General features: G+C 39.3%; 1 protein-coding gene across 1 annotated transcript; it reads left to right on the plus strand.

Annotated features, from left to right (window-relative positions):
• The first annotated feature begins 18,141 nt into the window (after window positions 1-18,141).
• LOC132557440 (uncharacterized protein K02A2.6-like) lies at window positions 18,142-18,888 on the plus strand. Its single transcript, XM_060221925.1, has one exon. It carries the CDS (start codon window positions 18,142-18,144, stop codon window positions 18,886-18,888), a length of 747 nt encoding a protein of 248 aa, XP_060077908.1.
• The last annotated feature ends 849 nt before the right edge of the window (window positions 18,889-19,737 follow it).

The raw sequence follows: 19,737 nt of genomic DNA on the forward strand, positions 1-19,737 counted from the left end.
AATTTAGTGAAAGTGAATTATTTGATACAAAATATGGATAACTTTTATCGATAAAAGAAACCAATCCCAACATATAAAGGAATCACAAGGAAACAATCTGTCTCAATAAATGTATATCTAGGTGGTAATCATTGTGGAGGACAATTCGGCATTGCGCTTATTTCCTTAAAACAGATAACTTATTGTAATCCATTCTCGCCAATGATTCCTGTTGTAAATATTCTTCAGTGCGATATTTTAAGCATGAAAATAGTGTATCTTTACAAGTCTAGAAGAAGAAAAAACAGAAAAAGAAAGTAAGAAAGAAAACAAACAAAAACAAACAAGGGAAAAAAAGAAGAAAAAAAAAAGAAAAAAAAAAAAGACAAGAAGAAAACACACAAAAAACAAAAACAAAAAAAAAAAAAAAAAAAAGATTTACACGGAGACTCTCGAAACGGTGTAAGGAGAATAAGACCAAGTATTCCAGTGTCTTCTACTTCATTAACAACGTCCGCCACGTAAATCTCGGTCTATTCAATTACGTAATGTCATGTTCCCCAAATGAGAACAAGGTATATAACAACGTAACCAACAAAGAAATTCACGCCTTCATTGCGACCATATGGAGGAGCAGTTCCAAATGCCCCTTACGTTGTTTACAGTACGGTATTTTAGATGTAGGGTCCTTAGTACAGTTTCCAAAATACAGACACTCATCGAACATATAGAATGGTCGAGAATGCTGGAATATTTGTATAAACGTTGATTTTCTTCACGATTCATTGATTTTCTTCACGGTTCACTGCTGAACGATGGACACTCGTACGTTGTCTAAACGGCCTTTCTCTTCCAATGTTATACTTATCGTTACGTCATTGATGCTAAAGGCGTTTACCGTTGAAACCAAAGAGACGACTGCAAACAAACCCAAACTGGTTAGGCAAATGCTTCAAGAGCATTTTTGAGTGTTTTGTACACTTTTTGCCTCGACAGGTTGTTTATTGTTTATACTCCTGGTCACCTTTTAGTCTATGTGGATTGTCATATACTGTACAGCAACTCAATGACTAGTGGCACATGGCACGGTTCTGTACAGCAACTCATTGAATAGTGGCACATGGCACGGTTATGTACAGCAACTCATTCAATAGTGGCACATCGCACGGTTATGTACAGCAACTCATTCAATAGTGGCACATGGCACGGTTATGTACAGCAACTCATTCTATAGTGGCACATGGCACGGTTATGTACAGCAACTCATTGAATAGTGGCACGTGGCACGGCTCTGTACAGCAACTCATTGAATAGTGGCACATGGCACGGTTATGTACAGCAACTCATTCAATAGTGGCACATGGCACGGTTATGTACAGCAACTCATTCAATAGTGGCACATGGCACGGTTATGTACAGCAACTCATTCAATAGTGGCACGTGGCACGGTTATGTACAGCAACTCATTCAATAGTGGCACGTGGCACGGTTATGTACAGCAACTCATTCAATAGTGGCACGTGGCACGGTTATGTACAGCAACTCATTCAATAGTGGCACGTGGCACGGTTATGTACAGCAACTCATTCAATAGTGGCACGTGGCACGGTTATGTACAGCAACTCATTCAATAGTGGCACGTGGCACGGTTATGTACAGCAACTCATTCAATAGTGGCACGTGGCACGGTTATGTACAGCAACACATTCAACAGTGGCACATGGCACGGTTATGTACAGCAACTCATTCAACAGTGGCACATGGCACGGTTATGTACAGCAACTCATTGAATAGTGGCACATGGCACGGTTATGTACAGCAACTCATTCAATAGTGGCACGTGGCACGGTTATGTACAGCAACTCATTGAATAGTGGCACGTGGCACGGTTATGTACAGCAACTCATTCAATAGTGGCACATCGCACGGTTATGTACAGCAACTCATTCAATAGTGGCACATGGCACGGTTATGTACAGCAACTCATTCAATAGTGGCACATCGCACGGTTATGTACAGCAACTCATTGAATAGTGGCACATGGCACGGTTATGTACAGCAACTCATTCAATAGTGGCACATCGCACGGTTATGTACAGCAACTCATTGAATAGTGGCACGTGGCACGGTTATGTACAGCAACTCATTGATTAGTGGCACATGGCACGGTTATGTACAGCAACTCATTCAATAGTGGCACATCGCACGGTTATGTACAGCAGCTCATTGAATCGCACGGTTATGTACAGCAACTCATTGAATAGTGGCACGTGGAACGGTTATGTACAGCAACTCATTCAATAGTGGCACGTGGCACGGTTATGTACAGCAACTCATTGAATAGTGGCACATGGCACGGTTCTATACAGCAACTCATTGAATAGTGGCACATCGCACGGTTCTGTACAGCAACTCATTGAATAGTGGCACATCGCACGGTTCTGTACAGCAACTCATTCAATAGTGGCACATGGCACGGTTCTGTACAGCAACTCATTGAATAGTGGTACGGTTATGTACAGCAACTCATTCAATAGTGGCACATCGCACGGCTCTGTACAGCAACTCATTCAATAGTGGCACATCGCACGGTTATGTACAGCAACTCATTCAATAGTGGCACATCGCACGGTTATGTACAGCAACTCATTCAATAGTGGCACATCGCACGGTTATGTACAGCAACTCATTCAATAGTGGCACTTTTCCATAAAATCTTTGTTAGTCTTTCTCAGACACCATTTTATATCTATGTGTGTACTACAATGAATACGAACTCAAAAATTATAAACCAAATGTTCCGGATAAAATGATTATTAAAATGTACTTTGGAATTTCTAATAGAATCGATGAAAGTAACAATTTGAAATTCTGTAAAAAGAAATCTTACATGTACATGTCTCCACGGGTCTTCTACCACTTAAATTTTGCCGTCGTTTTATCAATTTTGGTGTCAGACAAAATATAACATACAAGTATACCAGTTTACGTTCATATAATTTTTTATGGTGTGACTATCACCTGCACATATTCTGGGCAAAGTTAAAAATCTCTCTTTTAATTTTGCTAATTTAAATCAAGCTAGAATTAGCAAACGATTTTAGATGCCTAGCCAAGCCAACGACAGGGGTAGCAGTACACAGTTTCTCGGTGTGGCCATGGGTGATTTTTTTGCTCATTATATAAACCCATTATAAAGGTTTTAATTAAAAATGAAAAAAAATCCTTGTTAAAATTGGTCTTGTCATGTTAAAGTGGACAATGTGGGGTTTCTTTTTTTTTCAGGATAATAGTTTAGCTTTGTGTTGGAGATTACTATTAAGGCAGTCTCGAATCTGTGTCTACGCACCAAAAACTAGCTTTACAGGAAGTGAAATTTTCATAGTGTTTACATGTGGTCATGTTATGAAGAATTTCCGAGTTGGAATTTGCTGAAAGGTAAGTACTTTGTTACCATGACGGTGTTGTTGATTGTAAGATAGGTGTTTAGAATTAAATTTCTTCTGGAAAGTTGTAGTGTTAGGTTGGAATTAGCTGTATTTTTGCATTTTTAGCACTTTTTCAGTAGGTAACCATGACAATCAAATGTCAGAAATCAGAGGAAATTTTTTTACACAAATTTCATCTCTCTACTGTTAATGTAATTGTTATATAGTTTATAAATATATATACATGTAATGATGTATTTTTCATAACCAATCTGCTATACCTGTATATCTCAAACATGACAAATCATTTCAGGAAAAATGCAAATTCACTGTTAACTGCTACCAGGATAATAATGGACAGCTTGCACTTTGTTCCGTTAACAACAGAAAGTAAAAAGTGATTTTTTCTTTGTTGTTTTTATTGCAAAGACGCTCACCCATGACCTTGTATTTCTTGGATTATTTTCATGAGTCTGTGTAAAGTTTTGTTTATATTTTGCCATAATTTCATCGCGTATGAGTTTAAATTAAGATTCTGGGAAAACGGACCTCCTTGTATCACACACACACACATATAAATACACGCCTAAACACACATACATAGATACATACATACACACAAGGGAGATCTCCACTCAACACAAGGTTTACCAAGGGAGATCTCCACCCTACACAAGGTTTACCAAGGGAAATCTCCACCCTACACAAGGTTTACCAAGGGAGATCTCCACTCAACACAAGGTTTACCAAGGGAAATCTCCACCCTACACAAGGTTTACCAAGGGAGATCTCCACCCTACACAAGGTTTACCAAGGGAGATCTCCACCCTACACAAGGTTTACCAAGGGAGATCTCCACTCAACACAAGTTTACCAAGGGAGATCTCCACCCTACACAAGGTTTACCAAGGGAGATCTCCACCCTACACAAGGTTTACCAAGGGAGATCTTCACCCTACACAAGGTTTACCATGGGAGATCTCCACCCTACACAATGTTTACCAAGGGAGATCTATACCATACACAAGGTTTACCAAGGGAGATCTCCACCCTACACAAGGTTTACCAAGGGAGATCTACACCATACACAAGGTTTACCAAGGGAGATCTCCACCCTACACAAGGTTTACCAAGGGAGATCTCCACCCTACACAAGGTTTACCAAGGGAGATCTCCACCCTACACAAGGTTTACCAAGGGAGATCTCCACCCTACACAAGGTTTACCAAGGGAGATCTCCACCCAACACAAGGTTTACCAAGGGAGATCTCCACCCTACACAAGGTTTACCAAGGGAGATCTCCACCCTACACAATGTTTACCATGGGAGATCGCCACCATACACAAGGTTTACCAAGGGAGATCTCCACTCAACACAAGGTTTACCAAGGGAGATCTCCACCCTACACAAGGTTTACCAAGGGAGATCTCCACCCTACTCAAGGTTTACAAAGGGAGATCTCCACTCAACACAAGGTTTACCAAGGGAGATCTCCACCCTACACAAGGTTTACCAAGGGAGATCTCCACCCTACACAAGGTTTACCAAGGGAGATCTCCACCCTACACACGGTTTACCAAGGGAGATCTCCACCCTACACAAGGTTTACCAAGGGAGATCTCTACCCTACACAAGGTTTACCAAGGGAGATCTCCACCCTACACAAGGTTTACCAAGGGAGATCTCCACCCTACACAAGGTTTACCAAGGGAGATCTCCACCCTACACAAGGTTTACCAAGGGAGATCTCCACCCAACACAAGGTTTACCAAGGGAGATCTCCACCCTACACAAGGTTTACCAAGGGAGATCTCCACCCTACACAATGTTTACCATGGGAGATCGCCACCATACACAAGGTTTACCAAGGGAGATCTCCACTCAACACAAGGTTTACCAAGGGAGATCTCCACCCTACACAAGGTTTACCAAGGGAGATCTCCACCCTACTCAAGGTTTACAAAGGGAGATCTCCACTCAACACAAGGTTTACCAAGGGAGATCTCCACCCTACACAAGGTTTACCAAGGGAGATCTCCACCCTACACAAGGTTTACCAAGGGAGATCTCCACCCTACACACGGTTTACCAAGGGAGATCTCCACCCTACACAAGGTTTACCAAGGGAGATCTCTACCCTACACAAGGTTTACCAAGGGAGATCTCCACCCTACACAAGGTTTACCAAGGGAGATCTCCACCCTACACAAGGTTTACCAAGGGAGATCTCCACCGAACATAAGGTTTTCCCATGGATGGGCCTCCTGTTATTTACTGTTGATCAGTTTTCCGACTTTCTATGTTAGGTTAGTGAATGTCATTGTTTGTGTGATGTTCTACTGGTGTGAAGTTTAAGGTATAGTAAACTCAGTGGAATATAACATTGTGGAGCGTGTTGATATATCAGAGTACAAAAGCACAAGGGAGTGAATAGAATAGAACATATACCAATAATTATCCTATATTATATTATATATTATTCGAGAACAGGAATATTTGCTAACCTCGATTTCCCCTACATTTAAATGGACAGTGACATTTCTCCAACTAGCTGCAAGCGTCATGGTTTTAATTTTCATCGACTTTTCATGTCCGTGCCATGAATCGAACCCCAGACGGCGAGTTTGTTATCACCGTGGCATCCGACTATTAATCTCATTGATAAATTTGTCTCTAGCTATATCGATAAACCACTGTGATATTAGCATTCTGTGTCATTTTCGTAGCACAGTTCTATAGCAATGTCTATTTATTACACCAGTCTCAACAAAAACCGTTTGTAAGTGAAGTTCTATCCATCAATCATTACGTTTTGACCACACAGCTGTCCGGTTCTACATTGATTAAGCATTTAAGGCACAGTTGGAGAATCCCAAATGAACAAACGCGCCGTCATTTATCGTATTTAATCCGATTTTCTAGATAGAAGAGTCAGAAAATCCGACCTGATGCCAATATATTCACTAACGTGTGTAAAATATTTACGACTGTCTATTTACTACAGAAATAAGGATATCAATAACCTTATACCGACAAACATCTATTTTTGTACTATTGAACGAGTTGGGGAGCTCCTTAACAGCCATTAATGTGGGTTTGAAGGTCACGGTTCTGAAGGTCATATGGAAATGGCGTATGATACTTGTAGACATTTTAGGCCAGATTAAAGAACGGTCGACCTAAAAAAAAGATATAACGAAGCATTTACATGTATATCATATATGACAGGACATACAATAGAAATATTCTTCTTCGGGAAATATAAAAAAATGTGACAATGAATGTGAATGCATTTAAATAAATATTTCTGTAACAGATGGTTGGTTGGTTTGTTGGTGGTCGGTTGATTGGTTGGTCAGTTGGTTGGTCGGTTGGTTGGCCGTGTGATTGGTTGGTTGGTTTGTTGGTTAGTCGGTTGGTTGGTTGGTTGGGTGATTGGTTGGGCGGTTGGTCGGTTGGTCGGTCGGTCGGTAGGTTGGTCGGTTTGTTGGTCGATTGGTTGGTTGGTTGGTAAGTTGGTCGGTTGGTCGGACGGTCGGTTAATCCCTCGGTTGCTTGGTCGGTTGGTTGGTCGGTTGTTTGGTTGGTCGGTCGGTCGGTCGGTCGGTCGGTCGGTCGGTCGGTCGGTTGGTCGGTTGGTTGGTTGGTCGGTCGGTCTGTTGGTTGGTTGTTGGTTGGTCGGTCGGTTGGTTGGTTGATTGGTTGGTCGGTTGGTTGGTTGGTTGGTCGGTCGGTCGGTTGGTTGGTTGATTGGTTGGTCGGTTGGTTGGTTGGTTGGTCGGTCGGTCTGTTGGTTGGTTGTTGGTTGGTCGGTCGGTTGGTTGGTTGGTCGGTCGGTCTGTTGGTTGGTTGTTGGTTGGTCGGTCGGTTGGTTGGTTGATTGGTTGGTCGGTTGGTTGGTTGGTCGGTCGGTCGGTCTGTTGGTTGGTTGGTTGGTTGGTTGGTTGGTCGGTCGGTCTGTTGGTTGGTCGGTTTGTTGGTTGGTCGGTCGGTCTGTTGGTTGGTTGGTCGGTCGGTTGGTTGGTTGGTTGTTGGTCGGTTGGTTTATTGGTCGGTTGGTTGATCGGTTGGTTGGTCGGTTGGTCGGTTGGTTTATTGGTCGGTCGGTTGGTCGGTTGGTTGGTTGGTCGGTTAGTTGGTCGGTTGGTTGGTTGGTCGGTTGGTTTATTGGTCGGTTGGTTTATTGGTCGGTTGGTTTATTGGTCGGTTGGTTGGTTGGTTGGTTGGTTACATGTTTACATACAATTTCACCAAAGAAGTGAGTGTTGAGCTCACATGAATTACACAAAAATAAACCGTGAATAAGCCAGCTCAATACTATGTATAAACAACAAACACCTTTACAACAACTGACGGGAACACAAAACTGTAGAGCCGGTGGAGACAATGATTTCATTTTCTGCAATAATCAACTACCTAGAAGTTAGTATTTAATTGTGGCTATAAAATGTAATTGTATAGTTGGTTAAAAATGTCTAGACTTGAAATAAGTCATTAAATCCTATGAACACGACACAGTAAATAGACGTCATGAAAGAAATTAATAAATTGACTTCCTAAAATCCTGATTTATTTATTGTGATTTATAAGAAAATATGAACAACAATGAATCATACTTGTATAACCACTGTTTGTTTTTCTTCTTTAGAAATCAGATTTGAAACACAAATGACATTGTGACATTCAATAGTACTGAAGTAGGAAGACCAGAAGGACGTTAACTCATTTTCTTGGTGCCGAAAAGGGAATACATCATGTATATCATAGGATTTACTTTATTCAGCGATTTGTCAGGTTCTCCATGGAGATCTGAAACCTATCAAAAGAGATGTGGACATGTGCACGTGCTTTGTTAGTGGTTTGGTGTTGTCATATGGAAGTACATGTTGAAGAGGATGTACTGCCATACTATACTGACTTGTTGATGTCTATGTCTGGTCTTTCAGACACCTGACTCCCAAAATAATAGAGTGAAAGAAATGAGTTCAAGTCAGCTTCAAGAAACCATAGGTTAAGTGTTATATTTACATACAAAGTAACCACATATTCGAGGAACCCTCCCAAGAGGTTTCATCTGTAATAGGACGAACTAAAGAAAAAACATCCTGACACAGCTTGGATTCGAACTAGGGACCATTCGGTCTTTAATCGGACACTCTTCCGCTCGACTAAAGGCAAATTCTCACTAGCTAAAGTTAGAAAGGCGACCTGTACTTTCAACTTCTACATTAATCCCTCGTTCACAAAGTCTTCGACCCCGATGACAACAACCCAGGTTTAATATCTCCCAGGAAGCATCTCAATCTTCTGTAGCTTCTACCCTTGACGTGGTCAATGGCACCAAACCCTTGATTAGAAGGAGTAATGAAAAAAACCCTGGAAAGGCGACACGTACTCTCAACTTCTACACATCAGTCCAACTAACGCATGCTTTAAACGTTACAGAGAATCGTCATTAAGACAACATTCAGTGTGTATTCAGTTAGTGTTCTTATAACAGACTTCAGTACAACTGAAAGTTATCTGGCCCGTTTACAGCAGACATAAAACGAACCCTTATCTTTTACTAGCTGGGAAAACTCCTAGAAATTAGGTGGCAAAAAATGGTTCCAGACACGAAAGTCTATGGACGCGATAACAACACCTTCCTGCAGGCAAGTGAACACCACTTGGGTAGTCATGTGAGAGGAATGATAACTACACATAGAAATCTTTTTTGCACATAAACACCCGATATATGGCGGGACGAAAATGCGCGGTCACGCGTGACAAATTAAGCACTACAAATTTAAAGTCAAGGTCTCCAAGGCGCCTCTTATAATTGATCCTGACAAGAGGCAAAATCTCGGTGATGACTAATGTCTGAAATCGGCCTTACAAAAACGAAATGCATGCTCTTGTGAAACACGTGATGTCTAAATATCTATAGATGAAGTGACTGAACTGGATATTCTTTACACATCTGTAATTGGCTGTTCATTTTCGTACCAAGTCACTTACTTGGCTTCCAGAGATTGCCATTAGACGGTGACAAAAATTGTATCGATCACATCATCTCTCAGGGTTGATGAAGTTTGGCGCGTGGTAATGCTCGATTTCTGATATAAAGAAAATCTCACACAAGTAACGCAAGCCGAAAGATTCGTTAAACTTCACATCATTGAAATATTTTGATAATTTTCATATTACATCCGTGCGAATTTAAGATTCTATCCATTAGAAAAGATGAAACCTAAGTCGCTGCATTTTTTCACATAAAAGACAATTATGTGACGTCATCAAGACGTGACCTGTTTTTGACCTCAATCCCTGGTTATTTGGCATTTATACAGCTGTATAATGTAGTTAACTTCACTGTTTGACTCTGCTGTACATAATTCTTAATTTGTAGTAAAAGGTACTATTCACTTGTGTGTCTTTTGTACAATCTTTGACCCTACTCTATCTAATTCTTAATTTGTAGTAAAAGGTACTATTCACTTGTGTGTCTTTTGTACAATCTTTGACCCTACTCTATCTAATTCTTAATTTGTAGTAAAAGGTACTATTCACTTGTGTGTCTTTTGTACAATCTTTGACCCTACTGTAACTAATTCTTAATTTGTAGTAAAAGGTACTATTCACTTGTGTGTCTTTTGTACAATTTTTGTCCCTACTCTATCTAATTCTTAATTTGTAGTAAAAGGTACTATTCACTTGTGTGTCTTTTGTACAATCTTTGTCCCTACTGTATCTAATTCTTAATTTGTAGTAAAAGGTACTATTCACTTGTGTGTCTTTTGTACAATCTTTGTCCCTACTCTATCTAATTCTTAATTTGTATTAAAAGGTACTATTCACTTGTGTGTCTTTTGTACAATCTTTGTCCCTACTCTATCTAATTCTTAATTTGTATTAAAAGGTACTATTCACTTGTGTGTCTTTTGTACAATCTTTGTCCCTACTCTATCTAATTCTTAATTTGTATTAAAAGGTACTATTCACTTGTGTGTCTTTTGTACAATCTTTGTCCCTACTCTATCTAATTCTTAATTTGTATTAAAAGGTACTATTCACTTGTGTGTCTTTTGTACAATCTTTGTCCCTACTCTATCTAATTCTTAATTTGTAGTAAAAGGTACTATTCACTTGTGTGTCTTTTGTACAATCTTTGGCCCTACTGTATCTAATTCTTAATTTGTATTAAAAGGTACTATTCACTTGTGTGTCTTTTGTACAATCTTTGGCCCTACTGTATCTAATTCTTAATTTGTATTAAAAGGTACTATTCACTTGTGTGTCTTTTGTACAATTTTTGTCCCTACTGTATCTAATTCTTAATTTGTAGTAAAAGGCACTATTCACTTGTGTGTCTTTTGTACAATCTTTGGCCCTACTGTATCTAATTCTTAATTTGTATTAAAAGGTACTATTCACTTGTGTGTCTTTTGTACAATCTTTGGCCCTACTGTATCTAATTCTTAATTTGTATTAAAAGGTACTATTCACTTGTGTGTCTTTTGTACAATCTTTGGCCCTACTGTATCTAATTCTTAATTTGTAGTAAAAGGTACTATTCACTTGTGTGTCTTTTGTACACTCTTTGGCCCTACTGTATCTAATTCTTAATTTGTATTAAAAGGTACTATTCACTTGTGTGTCTTTTGTACAATCTTTGGCCCTACTGTATCTAATTCTTAATTTGTAGTAAAAGGTACTATTCACTTGTGTGTCTTTTGTACAATCTTTGGCCCTACTGTATCTAATTCTTAATTTGTATTAAAAGGTACTATTCACTTGTGTGTCTTTTGTACAATCTTTGGCCCTACTGTATCTAATTCTTAATTTGTAGTAAAAGGTACTATTCACTTGTGTGTCTTTTGTACAATTTGTGACCCTACTCTATCTAATTCTAAATTTGTAGTAAAAGGTACTATTCACTTGTGTGTCTTTTGTACAATCTTTGACCCTACTCTATCTAATTCTAAATTTGTAGTAAAAGGCACTATTCACTTGTGTGTCTTTTGTACAATCTTTGTCCCTACTGTATCTAATTCTAAATTTGTAGTAAAAGGCACTATTCACTTGTGTGTCTTTTGTACAATCTTTGACCCTACTCTATCTAATTCTTAATTTGTATTAAAAGGTACTATTCACTTGTGTGCCTTTTGTACAATTTTTGTCCCTACTGTATCTAATTCTAAATTTGTAGTAAAAGGTACTATTCACTTGTGTGTCTTTTGTACAATCTTTGTCCCTACTGTATCGAATTCTTAATTTGTATTAAAAGGTACTATTCACTTGTGTGTCTTTTGTACAATCTTTGACCCTACTGTATCGAATTCTTAATTTGTAGTAAAAGGTACTATTCACTTGTGTCTTTTGTACAATCTTTGACCCTACTGTATCGAATTCTTAATTGGTAGTAAAAGGTACTATTCACTTGTGTGTCTTTTGTACAATCTTTGACCATACTGTATCGAATTCTTAATTTGTATTAAAAGGTACTATTCACTTGTGTGTCTTTTGTACAATCTTTGTCCCTACTGTATCGAATTCTTAATTTGTATTAAAAGGTACTATTCACTTGTGTGTCTTTTGTACAATCTTTGACCCTACTGTATCGAATTCTTAATTTGTAGTAAAAGGCACTATTCACTTGTGTGTCTTTTGTACAATCTTTGTCCCTACTGTATCTAATTCTAAATTTGTAGTAAAAGGCACTATTCACTTGTGTGTCTTTTGTACAATCTTTGACCCTACTCTATCTAATTCTTAATTTGTATTAAAAGGTACTATTCACTTGTGTGCCTTTTGTACAATTTTTGTCCCTACTGTATCTAATTCTAAATTTGTAGTAAAAGGTACTATTCACTTGTGTGTCTTTTGTACAATCTTTGTCCCTACTGTATCGAATTCTTAATTTGTATTAAAAGGTACTATTCACTTGTGTGTCTTTTGTACAATCTTTGACCCTACTGTATCGAATTCTTAATTTGTAGTAAAAGGTACTATTCACTTGTGTGTCTTTTGTACAATCTTTGACCATACTGTATCGAATTCTTAATTTGTATTAAAAGGCACTATTCACTTGTGTGTCTTTTGTACAATCTTTGGCCCTACTCTATCTAATTCTTAATTTGTAGTAAAAGGTACTATTCGCTTGTGTGTCTTTTGTACAATCTTTGACCCTACGGTATCTAATTCTTAATTTGTAGTAAAAGGTACTATTCACTTGTGTGTCTTTTGTGCAATTTTTGTCCCTACTGTATCTAATTCTTAATTTGTAGTAAAAGGTACTATTCACTTGTGTGCCTTTTGTACAACCTTTGACCCTACGGTATCTAATTCTTAATTTGTAGTAAAAGGTACTATTCACTTGTGTGTCTTTTGTACAATCTTTGACCCTACGGTATCTAATTCTTAATTTGTAGTAAAAGGTACTATTCACTTGTGTGTCTTTTGTGCAATTTTTGTCCCTACTGTATCTAATTCTTAATTTGTAGTAAAAGGTACTATTCACTTGTGTGCCTTTTGTACAACCTTTGACCCTACGGTATCTAATTCTTAATTTGTAGTAAAAGGTACTATTCACTTGTGTGTCTTTTGTGCAATTTTTGTCCCTACTGTATCTAATTCTTAATTTGTAGTAAAAGGTACTATTCACTTGTGTGCCTTTTGTACAATCTTTGACCCTACGGTATCTAATTCTTAATTTGTAGTAAAAGGTACTATTCACTTGTGTGTCTTTTGTGCAATTTTTGTCCCTACTGTATCTAATTCTTAATTTGTAGTAAAAGGTACTATTCACTTGTGTGTCTTTTGTACAGTCTTTGACCCTACTGTATCTAATTCTTAATTTGTATTAAAAGGTACTATTCACGCTTGTGTCTTTTGTACAATTTTTCAGATAGCTGATGTTAGACACCGCTGGTGGGTATTAAGTCCCCGAGGCTAACTGTAACCTGCATGTCACGTTTTGATTCATACACATGTACTTGACGCTGTTCTAAAATGATCAGATATACGAGAATCACTAAATCGTAGAGCTAGTACACCTTCCGATCTAGATTTTTGTCTCTCGATTTGTAATAATCCAGCTGATGCTTACTATAGTTTGAAAATAATATGATTTAGGTCATTATAGATAGTATACCTTTGGTTTGGTAATCAAAATAATAAAACCTTTTTTACGTTGTTTTTTGTTTTGTCCTAATCGGACACAATAATAGTGGTTTGCCACATACTATATAGTTGCTCTATGTTAATCTGTTCCTATATATTAAACCATAACGAGATTTTATCTACACCAAACGTCAGATATTGAGTCCGTTGCAGGCATATTTACATAAAAAAGCTAATATATCCAGCTTTATATGGACATTGCTGTTTTGATGGTAACTTTCATATTTTATGCAATTTTCTCTAAGAATAATGTTTTAAAGGCGTTCGTTGGGAAACTAGATATGAATTCCTGAAAAGTAAAAGAAAAATTAACGCCAGGTGATCCGGAGAAGTAAGAGTTTTTTATTCATCAACGACAGCAACAATGTAAAATTGTAAGTTTTAAAGTTCACGTAATGTAATTTTGGATTCTTATCAAAAGGATGATATTCACTTGTCTGCTGTACAGTGTTATAGTCTACACATATACGTAAAATCCAAAGCAGCGAATCTCACTGACGCCAACTAAGGACTTGGCGATACCAGATTTTTCCGGAATGGCATTTGGTTCGTCTTTTGTATATCATGTCAATACCGATGTCTGAAAAAAGAAAAGTTGATCACAAATAATTTCGGAATTCACCAAGGACAATCTGACTGTAGTGTCTTCATAATAATTCATAACTGCTCCCCCCCTCCGCCAACTTGTTGTATGGTATGCTCCCTGAGCATGCGCACGAGAGAGCGAGACGGGAATAAAGATGTCAGCCATGATGATTCAATTCGTTGTTATAATCTGAGTAATCCGGTGAGAAAACTCAACAATTGGCGACGAGGATGGCGGTAAAAAGAACCTACACATTTAATTGGTGAGAATGGCGACTCCAGTTTCAACAGATATCCGTGGTATTCCCCAATTTGACTGTCATTCTGACCCAGCTTCAGTTGGCGCAAGGTGGAAGAAATGGCGGCGTGCTTTCGAACTTTTCGTGGAAGGGAAAGGAGTAACTGGAGATGCACAGTAGAAAGCTTTATTGCTACATTGTGGTGGAATGCAAATGCAGGACATTTATTTCACTTTCCCAGCAATTGAGCCTCGTGAGCACACGGACGAAACGGTGTACACGGTAGCCATGAGCCAGCTAGATAAGAATTTTACACCTCAAGTCAACGTTCCATATGAGAGACATATTTTCAGAAACATTTCACAACAACCATCAGAGACAACCGATCAGTTAATAACAAGATTACGACAACAAGCAACCTTCTGTGATTTTAATGATATTCCCGATCAAATAAGGGATCAGGTCATCGAGAAGTGTAATTCTCACAATCTCAGACGTAAACTACTAGAAAAAGGGAAAGATTTAACCCTGGATCAGCTACAAAATATCGCAAGGGCTATAGAAAGCAGTGAAAAACAAGCCGTTAGTATTGAGGGGACACCGACTACACCACGCGGTACCGGCGAGGTAAATCGAGTACACCATTCTAAGCGCAGAACTGAACCTGATCGACAGACCGGAAACCGGAAGTGCTATCGCTATGGAAGCACAACACACTTACAGAATTCAGATTCTTGTTTTGCCAAGGATAAGGAGTGCCACAAGTGTCACAAAATCGGTCATTTGGCTAAATGTTGTAAAACGAAACAACAACGGAACAAGGAAACGACACGAAACGGTCAAAAACGTACAGGCAAGTCAAATGTTCACTTAGTAGAAACTGACTATGCTTTTACTCTGGTAGATGAAGGTAAACAACCAACGATTCAAGTTAACATTGGCGGCGTGTCTGATATCTCGTTGATAGTTGATTCCGGCACAAGCTGCAATGTAATAAATGAGGAATTGTGGAAAGAACTGAAACAAAAACGAGTGAAATGCGTGTCAAGGAAAACGGACAAAAATCTGTTTGTGTACGGAAGTGAAACATCTATGAATGTGATAGGTTGTTTAGAAAGGCGACATGTACTTTCAACTTCTATATTAATCCCTCCTTCACAAAGTCTTCGACCCCGATGACAACAACCCAGGTTTAATATCTCCCAGGAAGCATCTCAATCTTCTGTAGCTTCTACCCTTGACGTGGTCAATGGCACCAAACCCTTGATTAGAAGGAGTAATGAAAAAAACCATGGAAAGGCGACACGTACTCTCAACTTCTACACATCAGTCCAACTAACGCATGCTTTAAACGTTACAGAGAATCGTCATTAAGACAACATTCAGTGTGTATTCAGTTAGTGTTCTTATAACAGACTTCAGTACAACTGAAAGTTATCTGGCCCGTTTACAGTAGACATAAAACGAACCCTTATCTTTCACTAGCTGGGAAAACTCCTAGAAATTAGGTGGCAAAAAATGGTTCCAGACACGAAAGTCTATGGACGCGATAACAACACCTTCCTGCAGGCAAGTGAACACCACTTGGGTAGTCATGTGAGAGGAATGATAACTACACATAGAAATCTTTTTTGCACATAAACACCCGATATATGGCGGGACGAAAATGCGCGGTCACGCGTGACAAATTAAGCACTACAAACGGTCAAAAACGTACAGGCAAGTCAAATGTTCACTTAGTAGAAACTGACTATGCTTTTACTCTGGTAGATGAAGGTAAACAACCAACGATTCAAGTTAACATTGGCGGCGTGTCTGATATCTCGTTGATAGTTGATTCCGGCGCAAGCTGCAATGTAATAAATGAGGAATTGTGGAAAGAACTGAAACAAAAACGAGTGAAATGCGTGTCAAGGGAAACGGATAAAAATCTGTTTGTGTACGGAAGTGAAACATCTATGAATGTGATAGGTTGTTTCCAGACACAGGTCTCTGTGGGTTCCAGATCAATTGATGCAGAGTTCATAGTTGTTCGCGAGAAAGGTAAAGGACTTCTTGGATACAAGTCAGCTACAGATCTTGGTGTTTTGAAGATCAATAACGACCATCAGCAGTTACAGGTAAACTCAATAGAACAGTTAGGGACTGATGAACTTGTGAAGAAATATAAGTCATGTTTTGAAGGACTTGGGAAATTAAAGTCTTTTGAGCTAGATATCCCAGTAGATGAATCTGTCACCCCAGTAGCACAGAGTATGAGAAGAATTCCATTTAACTTGAGAGAGAAATTAGAAAACAAACTTGATCAGCTGGAGAAGCTTGACATTACAGAAAAAGCAAATGGGCCAACACTGTGGGTGTCACCAGTGGTGGTAGTTCCCAAGGGAGGTACAGATATTCGACTTTGTGTGGATATGAGAAGGGCTAACGAAGCAATTATAAGGGAACGACACCCTATTCCTACAGTGGAGGAAGTACTGTATGACCTGAATCAAAGCACTGTATTCAGTAAGCTGGACATTAAGTTAGCTTTTCACCAAATCGAACTTAGTGAAGCATCACGTTCAATCACAACATTTGTGACTCACAAGGGATTATATCGCTATAAACGCTTGATGTTTGGTATATCATGTGCCCCAGAAATATATCAACGTGTGATCCAGCAAGCTCTACAAGGTTGTGAAGGTGTGCGCAACATATTTGATGATATTATCGTCCATGCCCCTACTGGGCAAGAACATGACGCAAGGCTAGAATCTCTACTTAAGACCATACAGGAAAAAGGTTTGACATTAAATCCAGACAAGTGTCAATTCCGTATGTCTGAACTAATGTTCATGGGACACCTACTCTCAGCTCGCGGGATTGGTCCTGACACTGAAAAGGTAAGAGCTGTGATTGAGGCTAGACCACCCAATAACCCAGGGGAGATAAGAAGTTTTCTGGGACTAGTCAACTATGTGGGGAGATTTATCCCTAATTTGCCTACAGTGGCTGAACCACTGAGCCGTCTCACAAAGAAAGGAGAACCTTTCTTATATACAGAAACTTTGGGTTGTTTTGATAGAAATACAAAACCAGTTCTGATCACTGATGCAAGTCCTGTGGGATTAGGCGCCGTACTTGAACAAGAACAAAACGGAGAACGCCGTGTCATATGCTATGTTAGTAATAGTCTGACCACGACCGAACGTAAATACTCACAGACAGAGCGAGAAGCTCTAGGGGTAGTGTGGGCTTGTGAACGGCTACATATGTACTTATATGGAACAGAGTTCGAATTACATACAGACCACAAACCACTGGAATGCATTTATTCTGCTACATACACAGGCAAATCAAGTGCTCGGATTCACCGATGGGTTTTACGACTCCAGCCCTACCGGTTCAAAATGAAATATATACCTGGACCACAAAATGTGGCTGACACTCTATCTAGACTTATAGATGACAAGGGCAAGGGAAATAACTCCAACATAACTGATGAATACTAGTTCAATGATGCAGAGAGGAGTACATCAGATTTGTGGCTCAGCATGCAACACCCCGGGCACTGACTACAAGGGAAATTGAAGAGGCAACAGCTGTAGACCCGGACCTCATACAGTTAAGAAAGTGTATTCGCAGTAAGCAGTGGCACAAGTTGGAAAACAAACATTATTTACCTCTCAGAGATGAGCTGTATATTGTAGGACAGCTAGTTCTAAGGGGAACAAGAATTCTCATTCCCGAGACCTTACGTGGAATGGTTATTGAGGTAGCCCATGAGGGACACCCAGGGATTGTTTGTATGAAACGCCGTCTATGGATTGAAGTATGGTGGCCTGGAATAGACAGAGACGCAGAACGATTTTGTAAAACATGTCATGCGTGTCAGTTAGTAAACCAACCTCAGGCACCAGAACCAACAAAACCAACTGAACTACCAACGGGTCCATGGCAACATGTTTCAGCCGATCTCATGTGTTTGCCATCTGGTGACTATCTTTTTGTAGTCGTGGATTATTTTAGTAGATACTTTGAGGTCGACACAATGCGGAGTACTACCACTGAGCGGATCATCAAAAGCTTGAGAAAAATATTTCTCACACACGGATTACCGTTAGGTATCACAACTGACAACGGTCCTCAGTTTATTGCAGACTCATTCGCCTATTTCCTTGCTGAACAAGGAATAGAACATAGACGCGTGACACCTCTTTGGCCTCAAGCCAATGGGGAAGTGGAGAGGCAGAACAAGTCGCTCCTTAAACGTGTTAGAATCGCTCAAATTGAAAAGAAAAACTGGAAGGAGGAAATTGAAAATTATTTAATGAGTTATCGCACAACTCCTCACACAGTGACAGGTGTGAGCCCCGCAGAACTTCTCTTCAAACGTAAATTAAGAACACGGTTACCCGCCATTGAGGATTATTCCGGAGACATCTGCGATCGAGACAATGAACAAAAGGGAAAAGACCAAGATATATGCGGACAAATCCAGAAATGCTAAAATTAGGGATGTCAAAACTGGTGACGCAGTACTCGTGAAACAAGACAGACACAACAAACTTACTCCTACATTTGAGGAAAACCCTTATCTGGTGGTTGCCCGTACAGGCAACATGGTGGTTGTCAAGAATGAAAAAGGTGAATATAAGAGGAACATTTCCAAAGTAAAGAAATATGAGGAGAGAGGTGCGAATGGAAGTGATACTGGTCTTCCTATTACTGTAGATCAGCCCACTATTCTTGTCGAGGAACCAGGAACCAGGAACATGAACCAGAGTTCAGCAAATCAGTCCTGGAGCGTCAAGAACGTCCGTCAAGGACCATCCGACTTCCTTCAAAATTTGATGACTTTGAAGTTACTTTAAAGTGAACTTTGTTAAAATCAGATTTCATTATTATCGCGATTTCGTGCACGAGTTAAATTTCTATGGGTTGTTTATTTTTATGGACATGGCTACAAATAAGTTTTAGTCATAAGTTCTATGTTTATGGACATGGTTGAAAATAACTTCCAAGTTTGGAGTTTATTCATTTTGATTAAGATTCATAACCAAAGGTAATTGTTAGATCCTGAAAAAGGAGGTGTGTAGTGTATTCATAATAATTCATAACTGCTCCCTCCTCCCCCGCCAACTTGTTGTATGGTATGCTCCCTGCGAATGCGCACGAGAGAGAGCGAGACGGGAATAAAGATGTCAGCCATGATGATTCAATTCCTTGTTATAATCTGAGTAATCCGGTGAGAAAACTCAACATTGACCACCGGCCGACATCGACTATCGGTCGATATGTGTCTTAAAACAGTAGCAGTGTACATATGTTACGCCTATCAGTAGATATTTCTGGCTTA

This window comes from Ylistrum balloti, unplaced genomic scaffold (genome assembly GCF_031769215.1).
Source record: "Ylistrum balloti isolate Yb309-2 unplaced genomic scaffold, AGI_CSIRO_Ybal_v1 Utg370670, whole genome shotgun sequence".
Classification (NCBI taxonomy): domain Eukaryota; kingdom Metazoa; phylum Mollusca; class Bivalvia; order Pectinida; family Pectinidae; genus Ylistrum; species Ylistrum balloti.

Bases quoted from the DNA above. Each gene is read 5' to 3' on its own strand.
- LOC132557440 (XM_060221925.1), top strand. From the start codon at position 18,142: ATGGTTATTGAGGTAGCCCATGAGGGACACCCAGGGATTGTTTGTATG.